Source organism: Mastomys coucha, unplaced genomic scaffold, assembly GCF_008632895.1.
Source record: "Mastomys coucha isolate ucsf_1 unplaced genomic scaffold, UCSF_Mcou_1 pScaffold15, whole genome shotgun sequence".
NCBI lineage: Eukaryota > Metazoa > Chordata > Mammalia > Rodentia > Muridae > Mastomys > Mastomys coucha.
This window is the reverse complement of record NW_022196897.1, coordinates 104,657,962-104,673,129: the sequence shown is the minus strand read 5'-3', so window position 1 is coordinate 104,673,129 and position 15,168 is coordinate 104,657,962. Positions and strand designations below refer to the sequence as shown.

General features: G+C 42.6%; 1 protein-coding gene across 3 annotated transcripts in view; it reads left to right on the top strand.

The window, feature by feature from the left end:
* The window catches only part of Exd1 (exonuclease 3'-5' domain containing 1), a 29,780-nt gene that overhangs the window by 4,590 nt on the left and 10,022 nt on the right, over nt 1-15,168 (top strand). Inside the window, exons 2-9 of one of the 3 annotated variants that reach the window (XM_031371520.1) lie at nt 1,577-1,762; nt 2,945-3,013; nt 3,911-3,965; nt 4,215-4,351; nt 9,516-9,574; nt 12,273-12,359; nt 14,444-14,548; nt 14,630-14,710. In XM_031371520.1, coding sequence (XP_031227380.1) covers nt 1,630-1,762; nt 2,945-3,013; nt 3,911-3,965; nt 4,215-4,351; nt 9,516-9,574; nt 12,273-12,359; nt 14,444-14,548; nt 14,630-14,710 — 726 coding nt within the window. In that variant the 5' untranslated portion in view covers nt 1,577-1,629. Of the gene's footprint in view, nt 1-1,576; nt 1,763-2,944; nt 3,014-3,910; nt 3,966-4,209; nt 4,352-9,515; nt 9,575-12,272; nt 12,360-14,443; nt 14,549-14,629; nt 14,711-15,168 lie in introns of those variants that run through there. The other 2 variants (XM_031371521.1, XM_031371523.1) reach the window with 2 other exon arrangements.

The window sequence follows — 15,168 nt, the reverse complement described above, 5'->3', positions numbered from 1 at the left end:
TTTATTTCCTGTAGGCTGTCTGCTGCTGGGCATGGGACCTGCCCTTAAATTCAGTTTGCATACCCAGTGAGACTTCACAGGAGAGACTGGTTTTCCCTTTGTGAGCAGTTGTCAATCAGAGTCAGTGATGGGAGGTTGTCTACTTCCCTCTAAAGACTGCACCCCAGCTGGCTTGGACCTGCACAGGCCCTGTGCACGCTGCCATATGAGCTCAAATGTTCCTCATTCCCACTGTCTCTGGAAGGCAGTTTCCTTGATGTCATCTATCCCCTCTGGCTTCTACAATCTTTCTGCCTCTTCTTTTCCACATAATTCACTAACCATGTCCATTTTATAAACAAAAAAGCTTACCTTGCCCATAGCCCTATAATTTTAAGTTCCCTACATATGAATTAAAATTGTGGGGTTAGAGAGATAGATCAGAACTTAATAACAAACTCTTGTCCAAGACAAGGCTTTTGTTCCCAAAAGTAACCCCAGTTTCAGGGGGATCTGGCGCCCCCTTCTGGCTTCCTCAGGCATTAAACTAATGTGCACAGACATACATGGAGGCAAAACATATACATATAAAACACCTGTACATATAAAAATAAAATTGTAGCCGGGCAGTGGTGGCGCATGCCTTTAAGCCCAGCACTTGGGAGGCAGAGGCAGGCGGATTTCTGAGTTCAAGGCCAGCCTGGTCTACAGAGTGAGTTCCAGGACAGCCAAGGCTAACATAGAGAAACCCTGTCTTGAAAAAAAAGGAAACAATAAAATAAAATAAAATTGTATTTGCTGTGTTATTCTTAGCAATTTCAAGTGATGAACAAAACCAAACTATTCCTCTTATCCCTCAGGGAAGTGGTTCTCTACTTTCCTGGAGCTGTGGTCCTTTAATACAGCTCCCCATGTGGTTACTGCCCGCCCCCCCAACATAAAATTACTTTCGTTGCTACTTCATAACTGTGATTTTGATAGTGTTATGAATTATAATGTAAATATATATATACATATATATGTGTGTATATATATGTGTGTATATATATGTGTGTATATATATGTGTATATATATATATATATATATATATATATATATATATATATATATATATATATATATATATTTATACAGGATATCTGACCTGTGACCTCTGTGAAAGGGTCATTTGACACCCTCATCCCAAAGGTTGAAGATCACTGCTTTAGAAATGTGGAGAAATATAAGCTGGGCAGCAGTGCTGGGACACACCTTCCATCCAAGCACTCGGGAGGCAAAGGCAGGTAGACCTCTGAGTTTGAGGCCAGCCTGGCTTTCAGAGCAAGTTCCAGCACTATACAGAGAAACCCTGTCTCAAAACAAACAAAAGAAAAAGAAAAATTTGGAGAAAAGCTAAGCAACCAAACTTTCAAAATTTTGTTTGTTTGTTTGTTTTTGAGAGGGCCTCCCTGGCTGGCCTGAAGCTTGCTGTGTAGACAGAGCTATGGAATTCACAGAGATGCCCTCACATCTGTCTTCTAGGATTAAAGGTGTACATCACCATACTAGGATCAAAGTACTCTTTTTAAAATATTCATCTCTTTGTTAATTTCCAAGTGTCTGGATGCTCAAGGAAGATTCTTTGAAGACTGCTTCTGGAATAAAAAAGCATGGATCCCAGCAGTGACTACCATTTCCTCAACCAGATTTTGTGGAGAAGGGTGAAGCTCACCCTGGTGTCTGGCGTCTTTGAGGGCGTGCTCCAGCATGTAGATCTGAACAAGATTGTTGTCCTGAAAAACGGTTTGACTCTCCTTCGTCATGTTCCCCTCCTCCTCAAGAGATTAGTGGCTGAGTGTAGGGGTTGATTGTGGGCAGTGTAGGAGCTGGAAAAGTAGTGTTGTTCCTATTTAAAGAAGGCAGTGGAAGAATGTCAGATTGCTAGTCCCCAGCGGAGCAACATGGCTGCCTGTAGTCCTCACTTCTGTATTTTCATTGGCATTATAGTGGAAATTTTCTTCTTTCAGTATTTATATATTTAATGTGTCTGGGTGTTTCATCTGCATGCCATGTGTATGCCCACAGGGGCCAGAAGAGGACATAGCATTCTCAGGAACTGGAGTTGTTACATAGATGCTAGGTATCAAACCCTGCTCCTCTGGAAGAACACTCAGTGCTCCTAAATGCTAAGCACCTCTCCAGCCCTATGGTGGTAATTTTCAACATACAGTTTTAAAAATTGGAGAAATTGGTTAATTTTTGTTTGTAGGAATAATTAAAAATAATCTTGCTATTGAAATTGCTTTTGGCTTCAACAGAGGGGGGAAAATCACTGATGTAAAGGATTAGTTTGTCTCAGGTCAAAAGAAGTCCAGAAGTCAGGAATTTATGGCCAGTCTCACCTACGTAACTGAGTTTGAGGCCAGCCTGGAATACATGAAAACCTGTGTCCAAAACCCAAACCAGGGCTAGGGATGTGGCTCAGTTGGTAGACTGCTTGCCTAACATACAACATGAAGTTCAAGCCACTGTGCCACCTAGCCCAGGTGCAGGGATACAGGCTCTGGTCCCAGCAATTGGGGATTTTTTTCTTGACGTTTTTTTTTCCCTTTTGGCATGGTCTCATTGTGTAGACATGGCTGGCCTGGCACTTGCTGTATAGACCAAGCTAGCCTTGAACTCAAGAGATCTGCCTGGCTCTGCTTCCCTAATGCTGGATTCAAAGGCCTGTAGCACCACACCTAGATCTTTAAAAGTTTTCTATTTGTTTATTTTGGTTTTGTTTTTGGTTTCTTTAGAACATTCTGAGGTTTATTCTATTACTCAGTTGTACAGTGTAGCTTTGTAGTTTAACTGACTCTGAACTTTGAGAAAGAAATGTTTTTATAAAACTTATATTTCAGTAATTTTAAGAGCCTTCACAGTTTCTTACATTTTGGGGGGAAATAGTATGTTATTAAACAGTTGAGTTGTTTTCCATCACAGTGAAGAATGTAGAGTCAGGCCGGAGCATCCCAGGAGTGAAAATGTTTTTCGGGCATGAGATTTTGAATGGTAAGTTTTGTGTTCCCTCAATGCCAATTGGAATCTGCCATAGGAAACTCACTTCTCTGCTTCATTCAGGTATTTGAAAGAAAATGAAATTTGTCTTGTCTTCAGTACTGTATATATGAACTAGGTCATAGCATTGATGTATAGGAGCTTGCTATATAGATTTAGACAGCCCCAAGCACAGAGATCTTCCTGCCTCTGCTTCCTGAGAGCTGGGACTAAAGTTGTATGCCATAGTCCCAGCCTGTATTTATGTAATTTTATTTAACTTTAATTTTTAAAAATTTTATGTGTACAGGTGTTTTGCCTACATTATGTAGGGGCCAGATATGCATCCCCCAATGGCTTCTTTGTGGATATGTGCTTTTTTGCACACATAAACACATATATGACCACATATAGACACACCCTCTACACACATACACACACACACACACACCTTTGATGCCTTTGATGCCTTTGATCATAGCACATGGGACACAGAAATAGAGGCAAGCAGATTTCTATGAGTCCAGCCATAGATATGTGATAGAGATCCTGTCTCAAAAATAACAAAAATATAAATAAAAAAGAAACTGTAGAATCAGTGAAAGTACACATCGGCATCATGGAGCTTAAAAAAAAAAAAAAGACAAAAAAGGGCAGAGGAAAGTTCCTGACCCTGCTGTGTGACCAGGAACCTGAGAACGCCATGCTGCGTGACCAGGAACCTGAGGACACAATGTTAGGAATCTGTAGGCTTTAAACCCCAATTTCTTTATCTGTTACTGGCCACTAAAAGGCTCTGTGACTAATGGTTCACTTTCAGTCCCTGTTTATAGCATTCAGTTGAGTATGGTGTGTGGGATGGAGTGGGTGTGGCTTTCCAGCTGGAAACTGTTGAAAATCTTTGTTTTTCAGTGGAACTAATGGATGAAGCAGAAGGTGCATCAGGAGAAAAGGCGTACTCTGTTAGGTATTATCAGAGTTTTCTTCACTTTGACATTTTCCAAGTGAGCACATTAGAGAAAAAAGATTGAGCACCAGCTGCTTACTTCTCAAGTGGGCTAAGGAAATAAAACCAAGCAGGCCAGTGTGGTGGTCTCTAGATAGCACTCAAGCCATGAGTGCAAGCAGTATAGTGTCCTCGCTGTTAACAAGTAGGGAGATGGCATCAGTAACAAAGGACAGTTCACCTGAATATGATCTTTTTTTGTAAGGATAGCGTAAATACAGAAAGAGCTGGAATGGAGAAAGTGGAGAAAGTGAAAAACGAAGACTTAAGTGTCTGTGAGCCTGCTTCACGTCCTCCAGAGGTGCCAACCAGCTCTCTCCTCAGTGACCTCAAGTACTGCCCGTCAGGTGAGTGCTGGGACTCTGAGCATGCCAGAAGATTTTTATTGTGGCTCACAATAAAAATTGTGAAATAAGCGGGGCTGGAGAGATTGCTCAGCGGTTAAGAGAACCAGCTCCTCTTCCAGAGGTCATGAATTCAATTCCCAGCAACCACATGGTGGCTCACAACCATCTGTAATGATGTTCTCCTCTGGTATGCATGAAGACAGCTACAGTGTACACATATACATAAAATAAATCTTTAAAAAAAATGTGAATTAAGATAAGTATCAAGTACATGTGTAGTTGACATGGGTGTGCATACTGCATGCTGGGACTGGGGTGCTACCCCACTGAGCTCTGAACGAGAGATACTAAATAAGAGAAGTGAAGGAGTGGGAGATCGGTGTGGTGCTGAAGCTCCTGGGATCCCACCACCAAGAGTGGAGGCAGAGGATCAAGAGTTCAAGGATGGCCATGGCTACATAGCTGCTTTGAGGACAGCCTAGGGTAAATTCATGGATAGCCATAGCTACAAAAAAGCTTGAGGACAGCCTAGGGTAAATGAGAATCTGTCTCCAAAGAAGAAAAAGAGGAGGAGGAGGAGGAAGAAGAAGAGGAGGAGGGAAAATAGAAAAAAATGAGTAAAATATATAGAATGCTAGTACTTTTCTACCAAATGCTAGGAAATAACAGGACAATAAGCATATGGATCATGTGTCTTCAAAGTTTTTGAGTGTCTAGGGCAGGAATTACAGAAGTAGTAACATGCATAAAGTCCTAAAGAAGGGAAAGCCCTGAGCTGTTTGGATGGCCTGGGAACCGATGTTTGTTTGTTTGTTTTGAGTCACAGTCTAGTTGTGGATAGAGCTGACTGCCAGGCTGCTGCTGCTTATGCAGTCCAGACTGCCTTCCAGCTCCAAGGGACAGGACTTAAAAAGGTGCCACCTCTCCAGGGTTTTGTGTTTGGTTGGTTGGTTGGTTGGTTGGTAGTTGGTTGGCTGGTTGGTTGCTGGTTGCTGGTGGGTTTTGTTGTTGTTGTTTTGGTTTGTTTTGGTTTGGTTTGGTTTGAGATAAGGTTTCACTGTGTAGCTCTAGATGTCCTGGAACTCACTCCTGTAAACCACACTGGCCTTGAACTCACAGAGATCTACCTGCTACCATGCCCAATTTTTAAATTGGTTGGATTTTGCTGTTTTGTAGTAGGGTCTCGCTGCTATAGCCCAGAGTGTATTCAGTAGCCAGAGCCAGCCTCAGCCTCTCAGCAGTCATGCTTGAGCCCTACGGGCTGAGATTATAGGCATGAGACACAGCACCTGCTGAGAAAAGAAAAAAGGTAAAGTCTCTAGAGGAAGACTTGCCAAGATCTCAAAGCATCAGCTAGGAGAACAGTACACCAGCGAAAGAAGGTATAGGCAATGAGGTGGGATTGGTGGTGACTGAAAAGTTCATAGATCCTTAAAGGGATGAGGACTCCGAAGGGAGAAAGGAGGCAAAGTACTGAAGAGCTTTTTTTGTTTGTTTGTTTTGGTTTTTCATTAGAAAAATAATAATAAAGTGTTTGGTGGTGTACACCTGTAATCCCATTACTGAGAGACTCTGAGGCAGAAGGATTTTGAGACTGAGGTCAGCCTGGGCTACAAAGAGAACATTTTTTTCAAAACAAAAACAACAACAACCAGAAAAACAACCAACAGCATAAAGAAAGAAATCTAGCTAGCTTTGTGACGAGATTATATTTTTTGGAGGTGATATCACTGCAGTATGTGTACTTAGAACAAGACAAAGATAAAACATGGGTGAATAGGAGGACATTAAAATTAAAATCATCTTGGTTTTGTCTCAAATTTACAGTACTCTTTACCTTATCATCTTCATAGTTAGGGGTCATAGGTGTAAGTAACCCTGCTGTCCTGGCACTTGATCTGTAGCCTAGGCTGGCGCCCCACCACCCTGACTTGGGTTGTTTTTTTTTTTTTTTATTTCAGCTATATTTATTTGTGTATGTGGATATGTGTGTGTGTCATCACATGCATGAGGTGGTCAAAGAGCCAATTCTAAAGAATGATGGCAGTAGTGTAGAGAGGAAATGCTGTGCCTAGATGTGGTAAAGTGGAGCACATGGATACCTGACAACTTAGATAGATGCGGATGAGAGGAGAAAGGAATCTAAGATGATTGTAGGGCAAGTATGGCACTGTGTAAACTAAGAAGAGAAAAACTATATGTAGAAAGGTTTTGGAGGAACTGGAGAGATGGCTCAGTGGTTAAGAGCACTGACTGCTCTTCCAGAGGTCCTGAGTTCAATCTCCAGTAACCATATGGAGGCTCAAAACCATCTGTAATGGGGTCTGATGCCCTCTTCTGATGTGTCTGGAGACAGTGACAGTGTACTTACATACATAAAGTAAATAAACAAAGAAAAGATTTTGGAGACCTTAACAGTTTTGTGTATTAGTCAGTGTTTTCTAGAGGAACAGAAGCAATGGGATGAGAGAGAGAGAATGTGTTCAATTAGTAACAACAGCTAAGTCACTCCTGAGAAGTTAGTTGAGAACCCTTAGTTACTGGGTCCTTGAGTAAATACCTCCACAGTTGGAGAAGTCCCACAATGGCTGTGTCTCACTGCCGTGGAAGTGAGACAGATGGAAGTGAACAGATGCTAGTTACACAGTGTAACAAGGCAGGGTGCTTCAGTAGTCTCAGTCTGGTGCTGGAAGCCCAGAAGGCCCCTGGAGAGCCTCTTGTCCCTAGTCCATAATGGGAACTTGAAGATGTTGCTTCTGATATCAATGAAGGGAGAAGCAGCAGCAACAACAGAGTGAATTAACTTGGAAGCAGGAGGGAAAACCAAGCCAGCAGAAGACACAGTAATCTCCCTTCTGACATACTGTTTTATCTGGGCCGCTACCAGAAGATCCCACACACAGTTGGGTGGGCCTTCCGACATCAGTCAAGGCAATAAAGACAGTTTGGTGAGGCTCCCTACTCGGATGATTCTAATTTGTAGCGGACATTAAAATCCACTGTAACCTTCCATTTTAATCAACTTGCTCAGGATGCTAGCACTCAGGTGGTGTATTGCTGGGAAGATTGTAAGCTGAGAACAACATAGGCTACATAATGAAACCCTGTCTCCAAAAATAAAAAACATAGCCTAGAGAAGTCTGAAATGGAGAGAGACCTTCAGGAGTCAACCAATAAATAATCTTTGAAACCTTGAGACTAGAGCTGGAGAGATGGCTCAGTGGTTAGTAGCACTTAAGGTTCTGTCAAAGGTCCTGAGTTCAAATCTCAGCAACCACATGGTGGCTCACAATCATCCATAAAGAGATTGGATGCCCTCTTCTGGTGTGTCTGAAAACAGCTACAGTGTACTTACATATAATAAATGAATCTTTAAAAAAGAAAAAAAGAAAAAGAAAAAAAAGAAACCTTGAGACCAACTGTCTTAGTCAGGGTTTCTATTCCTGCACAAACATCATGACCATGAGGCAAGTTGGAGAGGAAAGGGTTTATTTGGCTTACTTCCACATTGCTGTTTATCACCAAGGAAGTCAGGACTGGAACTCAAGCAGGTCAGAAAGCAGGAGCTGATGCAGAGGCCATGGAGCGATGTTCCTTACTGGCTTGCTTCTCCTGCTCTCTTATAGAACCCAAGACCTCCAGCCCAGGGATGGCACCACCCACAAGGGGCCCTATCCCCTTGATCACTAATTGAGAAAATGCCCCACAGCTGGATCTCATGGAGGCACTTCCCCAACTGAAACTCCCTTCTCTGTGATAACTCCAGCCTGTGTCAAGTTGACACACAAAACCAGCCAGTACACCAGCTGAAGTCAACCAGAAAGCCTGTAGAAGTGCAGAAGAAGAGGAGGGTTGCCCCTTACAGTTGTCCATTAGCATCGTGGCATTTGCACCACACAGTGTTAGACATTAGGAAGTAAAGGACTGGGGAGGGAGTGAGTGCCTTGGCTCTTTTGTGAAAGTCAGAGGACAAATTGGAAAAGTTAGTTCTCACCTTCCTGGGGATTAAATTCATGTCACCTGCTGCCAAGTCTTTAAACTAACTGAATTATCTTGAACAGGCGAAAATAAATCACTTTTCTCATGGGGGAGGGGGTTGGTTTTTTGTTTTTTGTTTTTTGTTTTTGTTTTCAAGACAGGGTTTCTCTGTATAGCCCTGGCAAAATAAATCTTTTTAAAACAAGGTTATTTTTTTTAACAAGGTTATTTTTAAATTTGTGTTATGTGTGTCTGTGTGTGTATCTATATGTACAGGAGTGAAACTGCCCATGAAATCCAGAAAAGGATCAAATCCACTGGAACTAGTGTTCCAGGCTGGTGTGAGCTGCTCAATACAGGTGCTGGAAACCAAACTGCCTGTTGGAGTGAGAAAGACCCCAGGAGTCTCATATGTGTGCATACTTAGTTCCCAGTTAAACTGGTTGGAAAGATTAGGATGTGTGGCCTTGTTGGAGGGGGTGTGTACCCTTTGGACTTCCAGATTTCAAAAGCCCATGCTACTCTGCCCGTTGCCTGTGGATTATGTAGATTCTCAGCTACTGCTTCAGCACTATGGCTGTCTGCTCCCTGACATGATGATGATGGCCAAACCTTCTCAAACTCTAGGCAAACATCCAATTGAATGCTTTCTTTTATAAGAGTTGGGTTGATCATGGTGTCTCTTCAGAGCAATCTAATAATACCCATAATCAAGACAACCCCAGAATAAGAAATATTAAGTTAGGGTCTAGGGATGTAGCTCAGTTTGTAGGATGCTTGCCTTACATTAACAATGACCATGACCTCGGCTCTAGCCCAGTTATCATTAGATGTGGTGGTACACTGGGGAAGTAGAGACAGGAAGATCAGAAGTTCAAGGGCATCCTCAACTATTTAGTGAGTTCAGAGCTAACCTAAACTACATGTACCCTGTCTCAGAAAAATTAATATTAATGATTAGCAAGATTTAGAGAACTCCAACCATGTGGGTACTGTTCCTTTTCCAGGACTCATTTACGTTACACTGTTACTTTTTGTTATGAAATATCTTTTTAAAGTACTTTGACTTGAACAGGCAAGATCAGTCAAATGGATGCTGTGTAGTTTGAGTATGTCTACAATTAACAGGAGGGCCATTCTTTTGTCAAAGAAGACAGGTACATTCAATGTCATCCTTCTCTTGTAGAGGAAGAGGAGGTGACATATACAGTCATCGATCAGTTCCAGCAGAAGTTTGGGGCAGCGGTAAGTACCATCAATCCTTCCCACTGTGGTCTGTATAGCTAGCCTGTCTGTGTCTTACAAGTTGATTTGAAGATCTTGATGTTTTCCCTAGTAGCAGAGTATTTTGGGTGTTCTATTTACAAGTGTGTTTGTGCATTATATTCATATCGTGTATGTGGAATCCAGGAAAGGGCACTGTTGTAGGGTATTCACCAAAAAAGACTGCTCCAACATGGGCTTAAGCCAATAGCAAGTCTTTGTTAGCCAGCTGTGACTTAACACTAGGTGTTCAGGATCCAAGATGAGCATTTAAGCACAAAAACTATGTCTCGAGTTGAACTACAGAAGCCAAAAAAGCAAGGCTAGTACATTTAGAAACTTGCTATGGACTAACTATGGACTTTGATGGATTAGACCTGTGTTTTAGTTTGGGCAAGTGCTGCTGACTACATACTGAGTTTTACAGCCTAATAATAGTACTTCCACCATGAATCAGTTGTCCTAAGGTCTTGGGACCTACTAAATCTGGGGCCCTGTTACATCATCAGACTCTCTGGAACTTGGTTGTAAGTGGCCATGTGGGTACAAGAAATCAAACCCAGGTCCTCTGTAAGAGGAGCCAGTCTTCAACCACTGAACCATCTCACCGGATGCTTTGGTGGCTTTTTTTTTTTTAAATTTAATTTTATTTATGCATACACATATGTCTATGTATGTATGTACTTTTGTATCTATGTATGCTTAGGCATGAGTGCAATGACATGGATGTAGAGGTCAGCAGACATCCTTCAGGAGTCACGTCCTCCTCACTATTTGAAGCAGTCTCTTTCTTGTTTCTGTTACTGTACTGTGCGCTTCAGGGTAGCTGACCCAAAGCTTCTGTGAGGTTATCCTGTCTCTATCACCCATCGCACAGTAGGAACGCTTAGGCTCTCACACAGGAGGAATGCTTGATTTACAGATGTGCAGTACTGCATCAATCTTTTTGATATCAAACCCGGATCATCAGGTCTGCTCAGCCAGAGCTAGCCCAGGGTAGCCTAGAACTACCTGAGGTCATCAGGCTTGTAAGGCAAGACTTTTTCCCACTGAGCTATCGCCATTGCCTTATTTACTTGTTTCTGAGAGTGCCTCTAGCTAGCCCTGAGCACAGATCTGCTCACCTCAGCCCCTCCAGAATAAGATTATAGGTGTGCCCCACCGTACCAGGCTGCTGACCTTAGGGAGAGCAGTTGGATTTTGCGACTGGGTCTCATGTACCCCATGCAGCCTTAAACTTCCTGTGTAGCTGAGTTTGACCTAGAACTCCTGATCCTTCTGTCTCCATCTCTCTCAGATTTCAGGAGTATCTCACCACACCTAGCCCCTGACTCAGCATTTTCAAAGGACTGCTCCAGAGGGTGTTTAGGTATTACCTCAATGAATTTGGAGAAAGGAAATAACTGTCCTCATGTTCAGATGGATTTCAGGAGAGTCTTGTGTTGGATATAAACTTATAATTAGATGTGCAGGGCTCACTTTAATTTGTTATTGATTCAGAGACAAAGTCTCCATAATAATCTCAGCCTGTCCTCCACCTCAGTCCTGCCTTAGCTTCCAGAGTGGCTGGGAAGACAGACGGATGCCACTGGGCCTGACATATACATGTCTTTGAAAGGAGAACTGACTTTTAGCACGTTCTTCTCATTAGCATCTCAGGTGTAAGTGATTTTCCTTTCACTTATGTGTTTATACTTCTGCTAAGACTTGCTGAGGAGCAAGTGTGTTCAGTGGTGATTTACATGTATACATGAAGCAAACTGGCTTGTGTTAGTCAATTTACATATAAATAGTAAATTTAAAATGATGGAAAAAAATGCCATTTGGTGGCACACACACCTTTAATCCCAGCACTTGGGAGACAGAGGCAGGATCTCTGTGAGTTTAAGGCCAGCCTGGTCTAAAACAAAACAAAACAAAACAAAAACCCCTGTCTTGGGAAGAGGGTGGGGGGCCCAGAACTGGAAAGATGCCTTAGTCAGCAAAATACTTGCTGTACAAGTGTGAAGGCTTAAATTAGGATTCCAGCACCTAGGTTAAAAAAAAACAAAAAACAAAAAAAAGAGAGCATGTGCCTCTATACCCTCACTGCTGAAAGGGCACAGATGGGCAGATTCCTGGAGCTGCTGGACAGCTATTCTAACCAAACCAGTGAGCTCTATATTCACTGAGAACCTGTCTTCAAAAATGTAAGGTGAGAAGTGACTGGGGAAGACACCAGGCATGGATCTCTGTCCTCACATGCTGGTATACAAATATACTCACAAGAGAATGTTCACACACACACACACACACACACACACACAAACGATCTAAGCTGGGTGTTTGCTACATTCTTATGATCCCAGCACTTTGGGAGTTAGAAACAGACAATCAGGAGGATAAGACCAGCTTGGGTTCTTTAGCTTAGTTGGAGATCAGCCTGAGGTATGAGACCCTTTCTCAACCCTTCCCCAAACCCAGTGTTTATCACTTGTCAGAGTGTGGTTGTTAGCATCACAGTATCATAAAAGGCATCTATTCCTCCAAATCATTCCCTTTCTTTTGTGTTTGTTTGAGACAGGATTTCTTTATGTAGCCCTGGCTGTCCTAGAACTCACTATGTAAACCCGGTTGTCCTCAAACTCAAAGATCTGCTTGCCTCTGACTGGGACTAAAGGTGTGTTCCTTTTCTTAACAGATGCTCCACATCAAGAAGCAGAGTGTCCTAAGTGTTGCTGCCGAAGGAGCTAATGTATGTCGCCATGGGAAACTCTGTTGGCTTCAGGTAAAAGATTTTTTTTTTTTTTTGGTTTTTCGAGACCGGGTTTCTCTGTGTAGCTCTGGCTATCCTGGAACTCACTCCATAGACCAGGCTGGCCTCGAACTCAGAACTCAGAAATCCGCCTGCCTCTGCCTCTGGAGTGCTGGGATTAAAGGCGTGCGCCACCACTGCCCGGCAAAAGACTTTTTTTTAACTAAAATATTTTCTTTGGTCTTGTTTCTGGCATGGTTTTAGATAGCCTACACTGCCCTTGAACTCGTGTACCTGCCAGACTATGAGTCCCCATTCCTCCTATATCCAATTCCTAAGTGTTCAATGTGGGATGTATATGTGTATGTCTATACATATATATGTATATGCACATATAGATATAAATTTATACACACATATACATATATGTATATATGTGTGTGCATATATATGTGTGTATATGTATATATATGTATATACATATTATCCTAGAACTCACTTTGTAGACCAGGCTGGCCTTGAACTCAGAGATCTGCCTGCTTCTGCCTCCAGAGAGTTAAGCGTGTGCCACTACTATAACTTATTTATGTCCATTATTGATTTTTTTTTCTTTCCTGGAAATACTGGGGGTTGAACCTAGAGCCTTGTACATCCTAAATACACACTCTTTCACCGAGCTACATATAACCTGAGCCCTTGGAATATCCATTCTTCCATTACTCAGTTGCTCTTTTAAAAAAGAAGGCCAGTGGGGATTGGAGAAATAGATCGAGGGTTAAGAGCTCTTACTGGGGCTGGTGAGATGGCTCAGAGGGTAAGAGCACTGACTGCTCTTCCGAAGGTCCTGAGTTCGGATCCCAGCAACCATATGGTGGATCACAACCACCCATAATGAGATCTGATGCCCTCTTCTGGTATGTCTGAAGACAGCTACAGTGAATTACGCTGGAGTGAGAGGAGCCGGATCAAGCAGGGCTGGCAGAGGTCCTGATTTCAATTCCCAGCAGCCACACACATGATGGCTCACAGCCATCTGTACTGCTACGGGGTACTCATACACATAAAACAAATAAAATAAATCTTTAAAAAAAAAAAAGAGCTCTTACTGTTCTTGCAGAAGAATCTGGTTAATTCTCACCAACCCCAGGGCAGCTAACAACTACTTGTAACTTCAGTTGCAGGAAATCCAGTGGCCACATTTGAACTTAGAGGATACCAGGCATGCATGTGGAACACAGACATAAAGAGGCAAAACATTCATGTACATAATATATTAAAAAATAAATTAAAGTAAAAAATATTAAATTTATGTATTTGGAGGTAGGGCAATATGGATGTGCCACAGTGTGTGTGTATAGGTCAGAGGACAGTTTGCAGGGCTCAGTCCCTTCTGCCATGTGCATCTGTCAGATTGAGCTCTGGCTCTCAGGGTTGGTGGCAAGCACCTCTACCACCTCAGCCATCTCCTAGGCCTTCAGTGATTTTTCCTGTTGTCTTCTCAGTTGCTGTATTCCTGTCTTCAGCACAGATGCCCCCCACCCAAGAACAGGGAGTGATAAAGGCACATCTACTTTTAGTCAATGTTGTGTTTAAGGGTTGGGGTGATAGTTCAGTTGTTAGGACCTGAATTCTAAACCCATCCCTGTATGGAATAATGTACTTGTAATCCCAGTAGAAGGCAGAAACAGGCGGGTCCTAGGCTGCTAGCTAGTCTAGCCTAGTTTCCAGTAATAAACCCAGTCTCTGTGTGTGTGTGTGTGTGTGTGTGTGTGTGTGTGTGTAAGCCTTGAAGTGAAGGTACAAGTCTTTAATCCCAGCACTCAGGAGGCAGAGGCAGGTGGATCTCTGCGTTGGAAGCCAGCCTGGTCTACAGTGTGAGTTCCAGGACAGCTAAGGCTACACAGAAAAACTCTGACTTGAAAAAACAAAAAAAAAAACAAATAAAATAAAGTTGTTTTTCCTAAGTATCATTTGAATGTCTACTACCAGCATAACAGTGAGGATGGTTGGCATTTTCATCTGTGTCCTGTATTTTTGGACCTTAGCTCCCCTGCTCTGGTCTGTCCTTATACCCTGCCCTCTGCTTGGTCCTCATCCTGTGGTGGCATCTGTTGTAGGTGGCCACAAACAGCCGAGTTTACTTGTTTGATATTTTCCTTCTGGGAAGTCGTGCTTTCAACAATGGACTTAAAATGATCTTAGAAGACAAGAGAATCTTAAAGGTGAGTGTAGTTGCTGACTCCTAGGGTAATGAGGTTAGTGGCCAGGGTCTGATAACTCTGTCCCCTCTGCTGACCCCCTAGGTTATCCACGATTGTCGCTGGCTCTCTGATTGCCTGTCTCATCAGTATGGAATCATGTTGAACAATGTCTTTGATACACAGGTATGAAGGAGAATGCAGGAGTCAAACTAGCACACATGGTTCCTAGTAGAAGATTCCCTATCGGAGAAATGGCTGTGCCAGGTGTAGTGGCACGTGTCTTAGAAGAGAAGCAGAGGCAGGTGGATCTCTGTGAGTTGAAGGCTAACTTGTTCTACATAGAGAGCTCTACATCATCCAATGCTATAGAGGGAGAGCCTAAAAAAAAGAAAAATAAGCCTGTTTTACCTGGTGCCCATTCCTGCCCATTTCTCACATGAATCATGTATATAACTTGTGAGAACATTTGGTGAACTGTAAAAATTGTATGGAAAAGTTACTTACAATCATTGAGGAGAAAGTCATCCCTTGCTCTGGAATTGTAAAAGTAAGAAGGAGGGGCCGAGCCTGGCGGTGGTGGCACACGCCTTTAATCCCAGCACTTGGGAGGCAGAGGCAGGCAGATTCCTGAGTTTGAGGCC